Source organism: Nicotiana sylvestris, chromosome 10 (genome assembly GCF_000393655.2).
Source record: "Nicotiana sylvestris chromosome 10, ASM39365v2, whole genome shotgun sequence".
Classification (NCBI taxonomy): domain Eukaryota; kingdom Viridiplantae; phylum Streptophyta; class Magnoliopsida; order Solanales; family Solanaceae; genus Nicotiana; species Nicotiana sylvestris.
Window position 1 is genome coordinate 90229717 of NC_091066.1, and position 16092 is coordinate 90245808.

The 16092-nt window shown below is 40.2% G+C and overlaps 1 protein-coding gene across 1 annotated transcript; it reads left to right on the plus strand.

The window, feature by feature from the left end:
- The first annotated feature begins 1338 nt into the window (after positions 1-1338).
- On the plus strand, positions 1339-1743 carry LOC104233034 (uncharacterized). The gene has a single exon (XM_009786343.1). The coding sequence runs from the start codon at positions 1339-1341 to the stop codon at positions 1741-1743; it is 405 nt and encodes a 134-aa protein (XP_009784645.1).
- Positions 1744-16092: the final 14349 nt, after the last annotated feature.

Here is a 16092-nt window from a genome sequence, read left to right on the forward strand (position 1 = left end):
CATGTTGGTGAAGTGTCCACACCATGACATCCCAGATCAGATGCTAGGACAGAGATTATATATGGGTTTGGCTGACAGTCTAAAGGCTAACGTAGATACTTCACCCGGGGTGCATTCTTAAGCAAATCATTCTCAGAATGTTAGATTCTTCTTGACGAGATGGCTCAAAATTCAGGCTGGATGAAAAGGGATACAACACTCACCCCAATAGTGCATCTGTTTCTCTTGACCCTAACAATACAAATTCAAAAAACATGGCCACTCTCATGACCCATATGAGCTTGTTGACAAAGAAACAGAGATGGACATGAAATAGGTTCATATTGTTGACACAACAAATGGAGGCCTATGCACCCCCTGCATCATATCAGTCATATGTTTGCTCGTGGAGGGGAGAAAATGATAACTAAGTCTTCAAAGAAGACATGAATTAAGTATGTAATTTTTGGGGGTCAGAGGCAAGGTGGACAAAAATGGGGACCTCAATATCAGCAATACAGACCAACCCAGCAATAGTACATTACTAATCCTAGAGAAGCACGACTACAGGGCCAAGTTGTGCCCTAGCAAAGGTAGCAGGGTTACAACCAGCAGCACCAACAATACTTGGCTTACCAACAGCCTCAGCAACAACAGGTGACCAGATAGGATGACAGTAATATAATGGAAATTAAGGGCATGCTGCAACAAATCATTGGGACAAATGGAATGATGCAAGAAAAGTTAGCTACACATGACTCAACTATTTTAAAGGCACTGAAACTCAGTTAGGCCAGCTGTCCATGGCTTTGAACAATCTCCTATGAGGAACGTTGCCTGCAGACACAAAAATCAATCCAAAAGAGCAGAACCCAAATTAGTTAATAGTAGTGAGTCTCAAGAACGGAAGGGATTTGGACAGAAAGCAAAAAGTTTCTCAATCTAATAGAGATGCAGTACCGCTTACTCCAGTGCCATTCGAGATCAATGAGTTAACGAGCTCACAGAGGTTGAATTGAACAAGCACAAGTTGACAATGGCAAGGAGAAGCAAATTGAACAGTTCCCAAAACAGGTAGTGGAAAAGAATTCTAATCAGGAAAAGACATAGAGCAGTGGGCAGAAGCTACCTCCGGCACCATTCCCTCAAAGATTGCCAAAGGAATAGAAAGATGGTCAATACAGGAGGTTCATGGAAATGCTCAGACAAATTCAGTTGAATATTCCGCTGATGGATGCTTTGAGAGAAATGCCAAATTATGCTAAAATGATGAAGGATTTGATGTCTTGAAAGTTTGACTTCCAGGACCTGTCTACTAAAACTCTAACTCAAACTTGTAGTGTGGTAGTGACAAGACCTATGGCTCAAAAGTTATCTGATCCTGGTAGTTTCAGTATCCCACGCACAATTGGAAGTTATTCTTTTGCTATAGCATTGTGTGACTTGGGAGCCAGTATCAACTTGATGCCCTTGGCAATATACACAATGTTAGGCATTGACAGAGCTAGACCAACCACAATGTTACTGCAACTGGCTGATCGCACAGTGAAAAGGCCAACAGGAAATCCGGATGATGTGCTCGTCCAAGTGGAGAAGTTTGTATTTCCTGGTGATTTTGTTATTTTTGACTACCAAGTTGATGAAGAAATACCCATAATTTTGGGAAGGCCGTTTTTAGCTACTGGGAGAGCATTGATTGACTGTGAGGCTGGAGAGTTGAAAATGAGGTTGAATAATGAAGAAATAATATTCAATGTTCAATAATCTATGAGGAGGCCGAGCGAATTTGCAAATTGTTCGTTGGTGGAAGCAGTTGATGTGATACTACAAGAGAAGGGTGAGACTTTTAATGTCATAGAACCATTAGAAGCTTGTTTGATGAATTTGGAAGAAGTGAATGGTGAAAAGTTGGCACGAATTATGGCTCTCGAAGGTAAAGGGTTCTTGAAATGGGAACCTCAGTTTGAGCCACTACACTTAGAAGAAAGAGAAACACCACCTGCGAAGCCGTCAATAGAGGAGCCACCATAGTTGGACCTGAAACAGTTGCCAGCTCACCTTAGGTATCATTTCTTAGGGCCTAACTCCACTTTACCTGTTATTATCTCATCTGGTTTGTTAGCTGTGTAGGTAGAACAACTTGTATAAGTGTTGCAATCTAGGGAAAATCAAAGAAGGTTGAACCCAGACATGAATGAAGTGGTGAATAAGAAAGTGATCAAGTGGCTGGATGCGGGCATCATTTTTCTTATCTCGGATATCATTTGGGTAAGCCCAGTCCAAAGTGTTCCTAAGAAAGGTGGAATGACTGTTGTACTGAAAGAGAATAATGAGTTGATCTCTACTTGTACAGTCATGGCTTGGAAAATTTGCATGGATTACAGAAAACTGAACATTGCCACCCGGAAAGATCATTTCCCATGCCGTTCATTGACAAAATGTTAGATAGGTTGGCAGGGCGGTCTTACTTTTCCTTTTTGGATGGATATTCGAGGTACAATCAGATCACAATAGCCCCTAAGGATAAAGAGAAAACATCATTCACTTATCCGTATGACATCTTTGCCTTTCGGAAAATGTCGTTTGGCATATACACTGCACCAACCACTTCTAGAGGTGTATGCTAGCAATTTTCATTGATATGGTTGGCTAGCAATTTTCACTGATATGGTTGGAGATATTATGGAGGTTTTTATGGATTATTTATTAGTGGTGGTGAATTCATTCAATGACTATCTTAACAATTTGAGAAGAGTGTTGAAAAGGTGTGTGGAGACAAATATGCTACTGAATTGGAAGAAGTGTCATTTTATAGTACACGAAGGTATAATTTTGGGGCATTGAGTGTCAAGTAAGGGTATTGAGGTCAACCATGCTAAGGTTGATGTGATAGAGAAGTTGCCACTAGCCACTTCGGTCAAGACAGTAAGAAGTTTTCTTGGGCACGTTGGTTTTCCACAAGCAATTTATAAAGGATTTCTCCAAAATTGCTAATCCCTTATGTAACTAATTAAAAAGGATCATCCCTTTGTATTTTCTGATGATTGCAGGTTAGCATTTGAGGAGTTGAAGAAGAGACTGGTGACTGCACCAATCATTGTTGCACCCGACTGGGAGCAGCCATTTGAGCTCATGTGTGATGCAAGCAATTATGCTATATGAGCAGGTTTTGGGCAATGAAAGGACAAAATTGTGCATCCAATCTACTATGCAAGCAGAACGCTAAATGGTGCGCAACTCAATTATGCCGTAACTGAGAAAGGGATGTTAGTTGTGGTGTTTGTATTGGACAAATTCCAGTCTTATTTAATAGATTCAAATGTGATTGTTTATACTGACCATGTAGCACTTAGGAACTTGATAGCAAAGAAGGAGTCAAAGCCATGCTTAATCTGTTAGGTTCTTTTTCTACAAGAATTCGATTTGGAGATTCGTGATAGGAAAAGAACGGAGAACTAAGTGGCAGACCACCTTTCAAGGCTGGAGGGAGCTGGAAAGAATGTAGAGGTTGAAGATATAACAGAGATATTCTCGAATGAATAATTACTTGCAGTGGCAATGGAGGAGATGCCTTGGTATGCTGATATTGCTTACTATTTGGCAAGCAGTATTGTACCTTATGAATTCTCTTTGATTCAAAAGAAAAATTTCTTTTGTAATTATCGGTCTAATTACTAGGATGAACCTTTACTTTATAAAATATGTGCGGATAACATGATCCAGAGGTGTATCCTTGAGAAATATCAATCTTCCATTTTGCAGGCCTACCATGATTCACCATATGGTGGCACTTTGGAGGAATTCAGATAGCAACGAAGGTTTTGGAGTCGGGTTCGTATTGGTTGACTCTATTCAAGGATGCCCTTTCCTGGGTGAAATGTTGTGATGAATTCTAAAGAAACAACAACATATCTTGCCATCATTAGATGTCGATGACTACAATTCAAGAGGTGGACGTGTTTGATGTGTGGAGGATTGATTTTATGGGACCATTTGTCAGCTCGTATGATAACAAATACATATTGGTAGTAGTTAACTATGTCTCCAAATGGGTTGAAGTTGTGTCTCTTCCAACAAATGGTGCCAAATGAGTGATAGGATTTCCCATGTAAAATATTTTTACATGGTTTGGCACTCCGAAAGCTATAATTAGTGATGATGGAACTCATTTCTGCAATAGAGCGTTCGCAAGGTTGTTAGAAAAGTATGGAGTTCTCCATAAGGTTGCCATACCTTACCACCCACAAACGAGTGGCCAAGTGGAAGTGTCCAATAAGGAAATCAAAAATGTCCTGACCAGGACAGTGAATGCACAAGGAAGCTGGATTATGCTTTATGGGCTTATTGGACAACATTTAAAACTTCAATTGGTATGTCTCCGTACAAGTTGGTATATGAAAACTGCAGGCACAAATAGAGTTACAAAGTTACATGAACTCGAAGAGTTCCAGTTCTAGGCATTCGAGAGTACAAGATTGTACAAGGAAAGGATGAAGATTATGCATGATAAGAACATTCTAGATAGGAACTTAAAACCCGGAGATCTAATGTTGTTATACAACCCGAGATTGAGATTATTTCCGAGTAAGCTGAAATCTAGATGGTCGAGACCATCTAGAGTTGTTCAAGTGTTCCCAAGTGGAGCGGTAGAAATTTAGTCCGAAGATGGAACGAACATGTTTAAAGTGAATGGGAAAAGGTTGAAATACTACTTTGGAAAGATTGAAGAAAAAGGGGAGAAAGTTGTGACATACTTGGAAGAGCCCCAATATGTTAGCGAAGTGTAATCCTACAAGCCTGCATCATGCCGCGACATTAAATCAGGTGTTTCCTGGGAAGCAACCCATGGTCGTGTTGTAGTCGTTATGACATGACGTTAACTAAGGCGCTTATTGGGAGGCATCCCAATTTGTAGTATAGATTTAGTCCAGTTTTAGTTTTTTTTTTATATTAAGGCAGACTAACGAGTGTGTTTTTATAGGTAGTGGAGTTATAGCACCATGTAGGTATATTGTGCACTGTCTAGTAAAATTCACATAACTTTTCGCTCAAAACTCAATTTGGGCTCCACAATATATGGTTGGGAAGCTAACTCAAGCTACAACTTTCATGTTTTACGTTTTTTCAAATTCCCAACAGAACAGGGTGAAAAGTGCACGTCAAGTGCGCGACCGCGCTCAGCCCACGCTCGTCAGGCAAAATCAAAGTGGATATGCGTGGTCTGAGCGCGGCCACGCACGTCCTATCGGGAAAATGTGTCCTTTTTCGTGTAGGAGAAGCTGTAATTGTTTGGGCCCAACCCTACTTGGTATATATACATAGAAAAACGGTATTTTGAAGACCTTTGACATACTTTTGAGATAATCTAGACCTAAGGAGGCTAAGGAGACCGGAGATTCGACCTAAGGAGGCAGAGACATAATAGGAGCAAGGCGGGAAATTCTTCAACGAGTTTTTCCTTCCTCTTCCTATTTTTTTCATTGTTAGTTATGACTTTTAGTATTGTAGTTTTACATACTATTATGAATAGCTAATTTGTTATCTAGGGTTTTGATGGAACCTTTTGTAGGATAAATTCTTGTTATGTTTTTATATAATTGAGCCATTGGATTTCTCTACTTGTTCAACTACGTGTTTATTGTTGTTGATTGAATGACCATCGATTGACTGTGACTATTTATTATGTGTTTCTTGGGAAAGGATATATATTTAGGTAGTTGTTGAACAACACCACTCCTAACGTATGTAAGAAATCAATACAGAGGGTTTAAAGGCAGGTTTAGAAATAACAAAGCCTTGACGTGGTCATAATGAGCGGTTAGATGAAGACAACTAGCGTAGTTCAAGAGAATATATCTAGTAAATTGTTGTAGTTGCTCGAGAGAGAATTACGACACCTAAAGTGCTTACGATCAGTAGAGAATACATTGGCAAAATTGTAGGGAACATAGCTAGAAGGATTTCGACAATTGGGGAAATCATAACTCTAGGCCTCCTTAATTTAGTCTCCAACCCTTTGTCTCGTTAGTTGATAATTTTACCGCTTTATAATATTTGCTAGTTAATTAGTTAGAAATACAAATCTCAATCTTTATAATTTAGAAAATTGTTCAAACTTGTTTTCTTAGTGATATTAAACAGATATAGCTAAGCCTTAGTTCTCTATGGGATTCGACTCCGTACTTTTAGACCGGATTATATATGCAGCGACCACTTATCCTTTTTAGGACTAGTACTGCAATCTATACACAAAGCGGCCCTGCCGCCTCACCCCAATGTGTGTGGTTGGAGGTGTATCACAATGCCACAATCTCTACACAAAGCGGCCCTACTGCCTCACCCCAATATATGCGGGTGGAGGTGAATCCCAATGCCACAATTTGTATTCTCAAAAATATAATAGTTGTACAAAATAATTCCTTTCAAATAAAACTCTTTGGCACCTTTGTCCTTAAAAAATATACGTCCATAAGATTTCATCATATGAGATATAAGAATTTGACCACAATAATTTCGTACAATGATTTCTTCCCAAAAGAGGTATAACATAATTAAATCGAAATAGAGAATCAATAATACACGAGGTTTTTGACACCTTATGAAACTTGGGAATCAATTAACTAGCTTGAATATCCCATCTCAATGGTGTTTCAAGTTCGAATTACACACAATGGAGTTTTGGAAGAACATGGAAATTCCGATATAAGAAGAAAATTTTAGCCTTCATACCTCGAAAGAGCTTTTCGTGGTGTAACAATAACGTCCCGAAACTCCTAACGATGCCAATCTATAGAAGAGGGGAGAATTACAAGCATTATTAGAGGAATTCGTATGGCAAGAGCTGCTACAATGAGAACCCAACCTTTCCTTAACGAATTCAACAACAAAACCAACCAAGATTGTCCAACAACTTCTCCACAATCCCTATTAGCTCATGCATGTGATATGCCTACTCTCATCACCCATAACCAACACAAAATCCAAAATTGGAGAATTGGGAGAAGAAATTCTTACCTTTTGAAAACCCTATCACACTCCTCTTGATGAAATCCCAACTCTTGATCCAGGTTGAGTAGTGAAATCCTTGAATCCTTCCCTTCTCTCTCTAGATTAGCTCTCTCCTCTCTTTAAAATATAAAATAATCCCTCAAAAATGACCCCTATGGATAGATAAAATAAAATGGGGGCGAGTTATAAAATTAGAAAAATGAAGCCCCGATAAATATCTACGGTCGCATATGCGACCGCATACCACTTCTAGAGTCCGCAAAATGAACCGCATAATGGTCCTCCGGAACTTCTGTGCAGGTATGAAATAGGTCTGCAGTCCACAGATCAATTATATGGTCCCATAATGGACCGCAAAACCTCCTTCAAAAATTTCTCATGCTGGTTCAACGACGGATGTTCGACCCACAAAACGCTTATGCGATTGCATAGCCATCCGCAAAACAACTCCAAAATTGGCTCATTTCTCTGCTTCACTCAACGGCGGATCTGCAGTTCGCAGTTCAGTTGTGATCGCGTAATGAATCGCAGAAACACCCTGTTCTGCCATAATTTTCCTTCAACTCCCCAGTGCACTATTCGACCCAAAAAGTTCCTACCTTATACTACCCTCAAATACATTAGCCTACCTCGGCACCATGAAACCTCGGGTTTTGGGTGGACTTTTACGAGGCCTTACAGTGATATGGATTGGACTGGTGGCACGTGAACACATCGTGCGGATTGTGATTATAGACATGTGAACACACCTTGCGGATTGTGATTATTGGCATGTGACTACACCGTGTTGGTTGTGATTATTGGCACGTCACTACATCGTGCAAGATGTGATTATTGGCACGTGACTGAGCAGAGTCTATTAATGCATTGTATGCACCAAAGTGGTTTTATCTGTGATTCATGACTTCATCATATTACTGTTCTGCACTTGTTAAATTTATAAACTGCACAGGTTATTGTCACACCTCCTTTTTCCGCGCCCGCGGGGGCGCAGGGAGTTTTTTCCAATTAAAGGACAATCGAAACGGGATTGGTTTAATTATTTCAGAGTCACCACTTGGGAGATTTAGGGTGTCCCAAGTCACCAATTTTAATCCCGAATCGAGGAAAATAATGACTCTATATTATGGTCTGCGTACCAGAAATCCGGATAAGGAATTCTGTTAACCCGGGAGAAGGTGTTAGGCATTCCCGAGTTCCGTGGTTCTAGCACGGTCGCTCAACTGTTATATTCGGCTTGATTATCTGATTTTATACAAGTATGACCTTATATGCAAATTCTAACTTTTAACCGCTTTATTATTATTGTTTTTACAAGAATGTGAACATCGCTTAAAATATATCTTTGGACTGTGTCACATGAAATGCACCCACAATCCGAAACATATTTTATTTGATGTTTTAGGATTTGGATTTGGGTCGCATGAAATGCACACCCGAGTTTAAGAAAATTAAATTATTAGAGACGCGCCTAAAGCAACTAGCGCATTATTATTTTGCGGAGGCCGTGAAATTCGCTAAACGACCCTCCTGAATTCTAAGTAATTTTAAACAAGTATTTACTGAGGGCCCCGCAATTTGCGTTTTTATTCGGCGAGGCTCATCTCATTCTTATTTTTTAGAAGGAATTTGCAACGTCATTGAAAAACATCTCAAACCACGTCACAATCAATGTACCCGTGATTAGAGGCACATTTCGATTTCGTTGAGATTTGGATTTGGGTCACATAAATGTGCACCCGAGTTTAGGGAGATAACGTTATTAAAGGCGCGCCTAAAGCAACTAGCGCATTATTATTTTTGGGGAGGGCCGTGAAATTTGCTAAACGACCCGTCCCGGAATCTAAGTATTTAATATATACACTTAGAGGGCCCCGCAATTTGTCCCTTTTATTTGGCGAGGCTCGTCTCATTTTACTTATTATTTTTTTTATTATCATTTATATTTTTTTATTATTATTATTTTTTTTATATTTTAAAAGGGTGCCATTTTTACGCCTTTAACAATGCTAAATCTTACGGCTTCTTTACAACTATAATCTCATAACTTGTCAAGATTTGATAAAAGGAGTTAAGCGAATGAGTGTTTCGGGCGTAGCAACAACAGGTACTAATACTAATTTTGTCCAAATAAACTAAGACAATAATAACATAACACATTGAACGTAAATAATAACAATACTAATCTTGGGACTACTAATACAACTAAATCAAATGACATCAAGTAATCAATAATAACATAACACAAAAATGAACTAAAATGCATACGGTGAAACATAAGCAGAAAATTATCATATCAATTTGATATATTGCAACTTCAAACATTGAACGTAAAATTTCTTTAATCCAATACATCGAGGCCTACTAACCTGAATAAACAGAAACGCATAGAGCCATGGACCGAACCTCAACATCGACTTCAACGAACAAACTCGACGCGCCGGACCTCGGCGAACAAAGATGACCTCAACGGACTGCACGACAACAGTGAAAGAACCACGATAACATGAGCTGAAACAGTGGTGGTCGCGTTTGGACGGTGGGGTTGCGGGCAGTGGTTGACGGGCCTGTTTGGAGCAGCTGGGCGGAGGAGTGGTGTTGAGCTGGTTTTTGATGTGAGGTAGTAGAGGTTTCACATTATGGCGTCGGGGGAGCTGGGTGTTTGGACGGGGTCGACGATGGAGTTCCGACGAGGAAGGTGGCTGACGGGTTGTTGGTTTTGGACGGGTGGTCGTAACGATGAGGAAGAAGGTGGCGAACATTGGTGACGAGGGGGTGTTCGAGCGTGGGGGTGTTGGTCCGGTGCTCGGGGTGGTTTGATGGATGGGTTGTTGTCGTTGAAGGAGGTGGGTTTTTCCAGTAGTTTTTTTTTGGTTTTTTAAAGAAGACCCAGGAACAATGGTCGTTGATGGTGTTCGGTCGACGGTGATGGGGGAGCTCGGGGAAGGTGACGAGGAGTTGGTCGAGACGGGGATGGTGCGTGAGCTTGGTTAGGTCTCGTTCCAAGGAGGAGGAAGGTGACAGTAGGGTTTTGACGCTAGGGCTTCTTCTTCTTCTTGTTGAAGAAGAAGACGATGAACAGTAGTCGAAGAGCCCCCCAGGTTTCTGCTTCTTCTTTTCTTTTAAGAAGGAAGAAGAACAGTAGTATTTTTCTTTTTTTCCAAAAGTCCCCAAAAAAATCCTTTTCGTTGGTCCCCCCCTGTCCTTTTATGCTTTTGTCCGTGTTTTGCACTGGGTTCTGCCCAGAAAAATGAGCCCATGCGTGGTGGGGTTCGAGGCATATGTCCCCCACGCGTGGTGGGGTTCCCCATGTGTCCTGGACACGGTTTATTATGGGCTAGGTCCGAAAATTAGGCCTAAAACCGGGTAGTTTGAACCCGAATATTATTCTTTTGCCCGGACCCGAGAAATAGGAACACGTTGCTTAACTAGTCCTATGTAAGCAAAATAACTACCGAAAATAAGACTAGTATTTAACAGAACTATATATTTTTTTAAAATATTTTTAAGGTTTTAAAATAGCTACAAAATATTAATAAAACTATTTTTTTTTGTAATTTTTCGTTTTTAATAAAGACAAAAAATATGAAATAATATTTTTTGTATTAAAATGACTTCAAAACATTAATAGAATTATATATTTTTTGTTATTTTCGAATTTATATAAAGTACCAAAATAAAGTACAATTTTTTTGTATTTTTCAAGTTTATGAGAAATACATAAACTAAAATTTATATATATATTTTGTGATTTTTTCTTTTTGCAACAAAATAAGGTAAAATAGTTAAAATAGCTATACTAGACCCAATTTCACATATTCACGCTAAAAATGTGAAAATTCTCGGGGAGGGTCAAAAATCACGTGCTTACAGCTGCCCCTCTTTGACTGGAAACACGAAGAGTTTTCCGACAAAGAACGACTAGCCGTGTTTTTGACCCGACCATTACTTGGACGGACTACACTTCAGGAAAGGGAGGGAATGTGACCGAGCCCTGGTATCTGAGCTGCCTACATATCCTTGGTTATACAGGAATCAGGCCACGTGTAGTTCGGAAATGAGAGAGATGGTAGAGTGTACCGAGGTGAAGAGCCGATCGAGGTGCCGTTCTGTTGAGGTTCCGGTCCGCGGTCCTGTCATTACAACAAAATGAAAACTGAAAAAGACTAACTAAGCCTATCAGCTACTAGTTACAAGGATTCCTATCTCTTAAGTCTTCTGAAACTTGGTCTCGAGTCTTGAATGGTGCTTCATACAGACTTTGGATCTGAACCTTGATACTTGCTAGTTGTAGGTGCTAGTTCTTGAGCAGACCACATTTGTTCTCCACTTCCGTAATTTGGGTTCCCTTTTTTTCTTTTTTTCTTTTTCTTCTTGTTTTTTTTTTGTTTTTGTTTTTTGGTGACCAGCTTCTGTTGATCATCCCAGACTGTTGACTTGCATTCTTGGGGCGAGCTTCTTGTTGCTTCTATCTTGGATTGAGTGCTGGGGATTTTTGTTGTAACCTTCTGCTTTCCAGTGGGTCACTGCTTGATCTTGAAAAATGTTTCCCCGTTCTACAGGCGGACTCCTGACTTCTTCTATCTTCGACACGCAACAACCTCCGTTCTACAGGCGGGTCCCTGACAATTAAAACAAACAAAATTTCCTAACCCAGTTTGTACTGGGAAGGTTTGTGAGTCGTTAGCAGAATCGTAACTTACTTACACTACTGATGCAATGATGAGAGTAAATTGAAGACTAGGCTAGGATGTGCATCTCCTATGAGTAAAACCAAAACTCTTGCTAGCAAGTGTGTCTGCTAAAATAAAAACCCCAACGACTCAAACTAGAAAGTGTGTCATCTATGGTTGAATCGGAATGAGCTAAACTAGGAAGTGCGTCCCCTAAGGGTGAAAACTTCAGTGACTAGAAACTAGGAAGTGTGTCTCCTATGAATAAAATCTCGATTAGGAAGTGCGTCTCCTACGGGTAAACTTCAAAAACTGGACTAGGAATTGTGTCTCCTATGGTCGAACTTAAAATGATTCAAACTAGGAAGTGCATCTCCTAGGGTGAAATCTCAATTCCGGAAGTGCGTCTCCTGAAATAAAATATAATCTAAAAAGCCAAACTCGGGAGTGTGCCCCCTAAAGCAAAAGTATAACCTGAGTGAACCAGACTAGGAAGTGTGTCTCCTAATAATGAAAACTTAATTCAGGAAGTGCGTTTCCTGTGCATGGAATTAAACTTAGGAAGTGCGTCTCCTAGGGGTAAAACTAAACTTTAGGAAGTGCGTCTCCTACTGGTGAAACTTTTTAGGAAGTGCGTCTCCTACTTGTGAAACTTTTTAAGAAGTGCGTCTCCTACTTGTGAAACTTAGGTTAGGAAGTGCGTCTCCTATTGGTACAATGGACTTAGGAAGTGCGTCTCCTATTGGTGAAACTGAACTTAGGAAGTGCGTCTCCTATTGGTGAACCTATTCTTAGGAAGTGCGTCTCCTAATGGTAAAACTGAACTTAGGAAGTGCGTCTCCTATTGGTAAAACTTTTCTTAGGAAGTGCGTCTCCTATTGGTGAAACTGACTCAGGAAGTGCGTCTCCTTTGGTAAAACTGAACTTAGGAAGTGCGTCTCCTATCGGTGAAATATTTTTAGGAAGTGCGTCTCCTATTGGTGAAACTGAACTTAGGAAGTGCGTCTCCTATGGTGAAACTGACTTAGGAAGTGCGTCTCCTATTGATGAAACTTGCTTAGGAAGTGCGTCTCCTATTGGTGGAACTTGCTTTAGGAAGTGCGTCTCCTATGGTGAAACTGACTTAGGAAGTGCGTCTCCTATTGATGAAACTTGCTTAGGAAGCGCGTCTCCTATTGATGGAACATGCTTTAGGAAGTGCGTCTCCTATGGTGAAACTGACTTAGGAAGTGCGTCTCCTATTGATGAAACTTGCTTAGGAAGTGCGTCTCCTATTGGTGAAATATTTTTAGGAAGTGCGTCTCCTATTGGTGAAACTGAACTTAGGAAGTGCGTCTCCTATGGGTAAAGACGTGGAATGTATGCCTCTGTTATCTGGGCGGGCTCCCAATTTCAACACTTAAAATAAAAGACTGGATGTATGCCTCTGTTATCTGGGCGGGCTCCCAACTTCAACACTTAAAATAAAAGACTGAATGTATGCCTCTATTATCTGGGCGGGCTCCCAACTTCAACACTTGAAAATAAAAGACTGAATTTATGCCTCTGTTATCTGGGCGGGCTCCCAACTTCAACACTCAAAATAAAAGACTGGATGTATGCCTCTCTTAAAGACTGAATGTATTCCTCTGTTATTATGGGCGGGCTCCCAATTTCAACACCTGAAATGAAAAGACTGAAATGTATGCCTCTGTTATTATGGGCGGGCTCCCAATTTCAACACTTGAAAAGTAAAGACTGAATGTATTCCTCTGTTATTATGGGCGGGCTCCCAATTTCAACACTTGAAATGAAAAGACTGAATGTATGCCTCTGTTATCTGGGCGGGCTCCCAACTTCAACGCTTGAAAGTAAAGACTGAATGTATTCCTCTGTTATTATGGGCGGGCTCCCAATTTCAACACTTGAAAGTAAAGACTGAATGTATTCCTCTGTTATTATGGGCGGGCTCCCAATTTCAACACTTGAAAAGTAAAGACTGAATGTATGCCTCTATTATATGGGCGGGCTCCCAACTTCAATACTGGAAAATAAAGACTGAAATGTATGCCTCTGTTATCTGGGCGGGCTCCCAACTTCAACTTTTAAAATAAACGCCATTCCTCTCTTCAGGCGGGCTCCTGATTTGAACAACAACTTAGGACTGGTAAAACTAAACTTAGGAGGAAATGCATCTCCTATGGGTAAAACTAAACTTAGGAGGAAATGCGTCTCCTATGGGTAAAACTAAACTTAGGAGGAAATGTCTCTCCTATGGTTGAAACATAAACTTAGGAGGAAATGCGTCTCCTATGGGTAAAACTTAGGAAGTGCGTCTCCTATTGGCAAAACTAGACCTAGGAAGTGTATCTCCCATTGGTAAAGGCATGGAATGTATTCCCTTGTTATACAGGTGGGCGCCTGATGGTAAAGACATGAGATGTATTCCCTTGTTATACAGGTGGGTGCCTGATGGCGAAGACATGAGATGTATTCCCTTGTTATACAGGTGGGTGCCTGATGGCGAAGACATGAGATGTATTCCCTTGTTATACAGGTGGGTGCCTGAAATGAATAGACAAAAAGGTATTCCTCTCGTTATTCAGGTGGGCGCCTGTTTTTTTTGAGAAAATTTTCGCGATGAGAAAATTTTCTGCCCCGGTTTGATGATCTTCTTTATGGCATGTTCTTCCGCCATCTGTAACATTTCTTTTCCCTGCTTCAAATCAAAGAAAGATTTTGTTAGTTTTAAAAGAAAAAAAACATGGTTGCTTTCCCTTTTTTTCTTTTTTTTTTCTTTCCTTTTTTTTTCTTTTTTTTTTGGCGTTCCATTACACTATCAGATCTTGCTGGGGATGATACTATTTATTGGGGATGATATTACTGTTGGGGATCATGTCCCTGCTGGTGAACACATTCTCGTTGGGGGTGGTTTTTCCTCTTCTTTCCTTGCTCCACATTGTCCGACCTTTTTGGAATTTGGTCGATGATCGGCCAAGGATTCTCTTGCATCTCGACCCCTTTTTCACTATACCCCCTTGACATTTAGGCCAACTCATCATTCGGTCTTGCAACAAATGTCTTTTCCGTTTCATTGTATTATCTTTGGCATGTCATGTTCGCCTTTTGCTTCGCAGCATTTTGGCAATTAGTAGTAAGCTCTGAAAAACAAAATCCTTCTAAAAAACAAACTACTGGAAAAAAAACACTATAAATCCAAAATAAAAAGTGATGACTTTAAAAAGATGAAAGAAAAAGTCTTTCTGAACAAATGTTGGAGAAAGAAAAATAAAGAACTTATCCGAATGGTACAATCAATCCCAATGATCATGTCATGCATTTCTGGATTAACCAACTCAGTTTATTCATATCGATCAATTTTTCTGACGGCCTTACTTTGCTGGGGATGTGCAGAAGCCCAACTTTCGCCGGATGCGGATCTTATCTTGCTAGCCCCCTTTATATCCTTGTCGCCTCATAGTGCCCTTCGAGGGGTTTTCACTGATGAGGCTCTCTCATTTCTCTCAATTCTCGTCGCCTTATGGTGCCTGTGAAGGTTTTCACCGGTAAGACTCTTCTCATTTTATTTTCTAAGCTGGAGATTGGAGTGTTACCGACATGACTCTTTGCTGGGGATGTGCAGAAGCCCGACTTTCGCCGGATGCGGCCCATTTTTTGCCAATCTTATCTTGATAGCCCCCTTTATATCCTTGTCGCCTCATAGTGCCCTTCGAGGGGTTTTCACTGATGAGACTCTCTCATTTCTCTCAATTCTCATCGCCTTATGGTGCCAATATGACTTTTTGCTGGGGATTCTTTAGGTTATCAATTCGTTGCCGACTTTCTCTGCTTTTATTTGCTTAACTTGGCTTTCCTCGGATTCTGATCGGGAGGTCTTTTTGGACATCAACATGGGTTTTTTTTGTTTATGGCTAAAAGAAAAAGAGGGCATCAAAAAGGGTTCAAAATAATTCTGATGGGTAAAAACCATTACAACTCTTGGAATCGAACTTCTTTCCCAACATTACAAACATAACTTCTGCCCCAGTTTCTTGCTTGGGGATTCTTATTTTTTGGTTACACTATGACCGAGCCGTGAGGCGCCTACGTATCCTTCTTTGAGGAATCAGGTCAAACGTAGTTCACAACTCCCTTTTTTTCCTTTTTTTTTCTTTTTTTTTTGTGGCTTTTCTTTTGTTTTTATTATCATTATATTTTCTTCTCTTTTTTTTTCTTATTTTCATTACTGATTCCAAAAGAGGGGTATGAAAGAATAAATAAGGCTCAAAAGGGGAAGCAAAGGTTAAAATGTTTGGATAGAAGAAAAAATTGCCTCCGTCATTTCATTCTCCGATAAATGCCAAGTATAAACAAACAAACAACAATTAATAGCCATGTCGATGCATCTTCCCTCGACATCTGTCTGACATGAAGTGCAACTGGATAACATCTT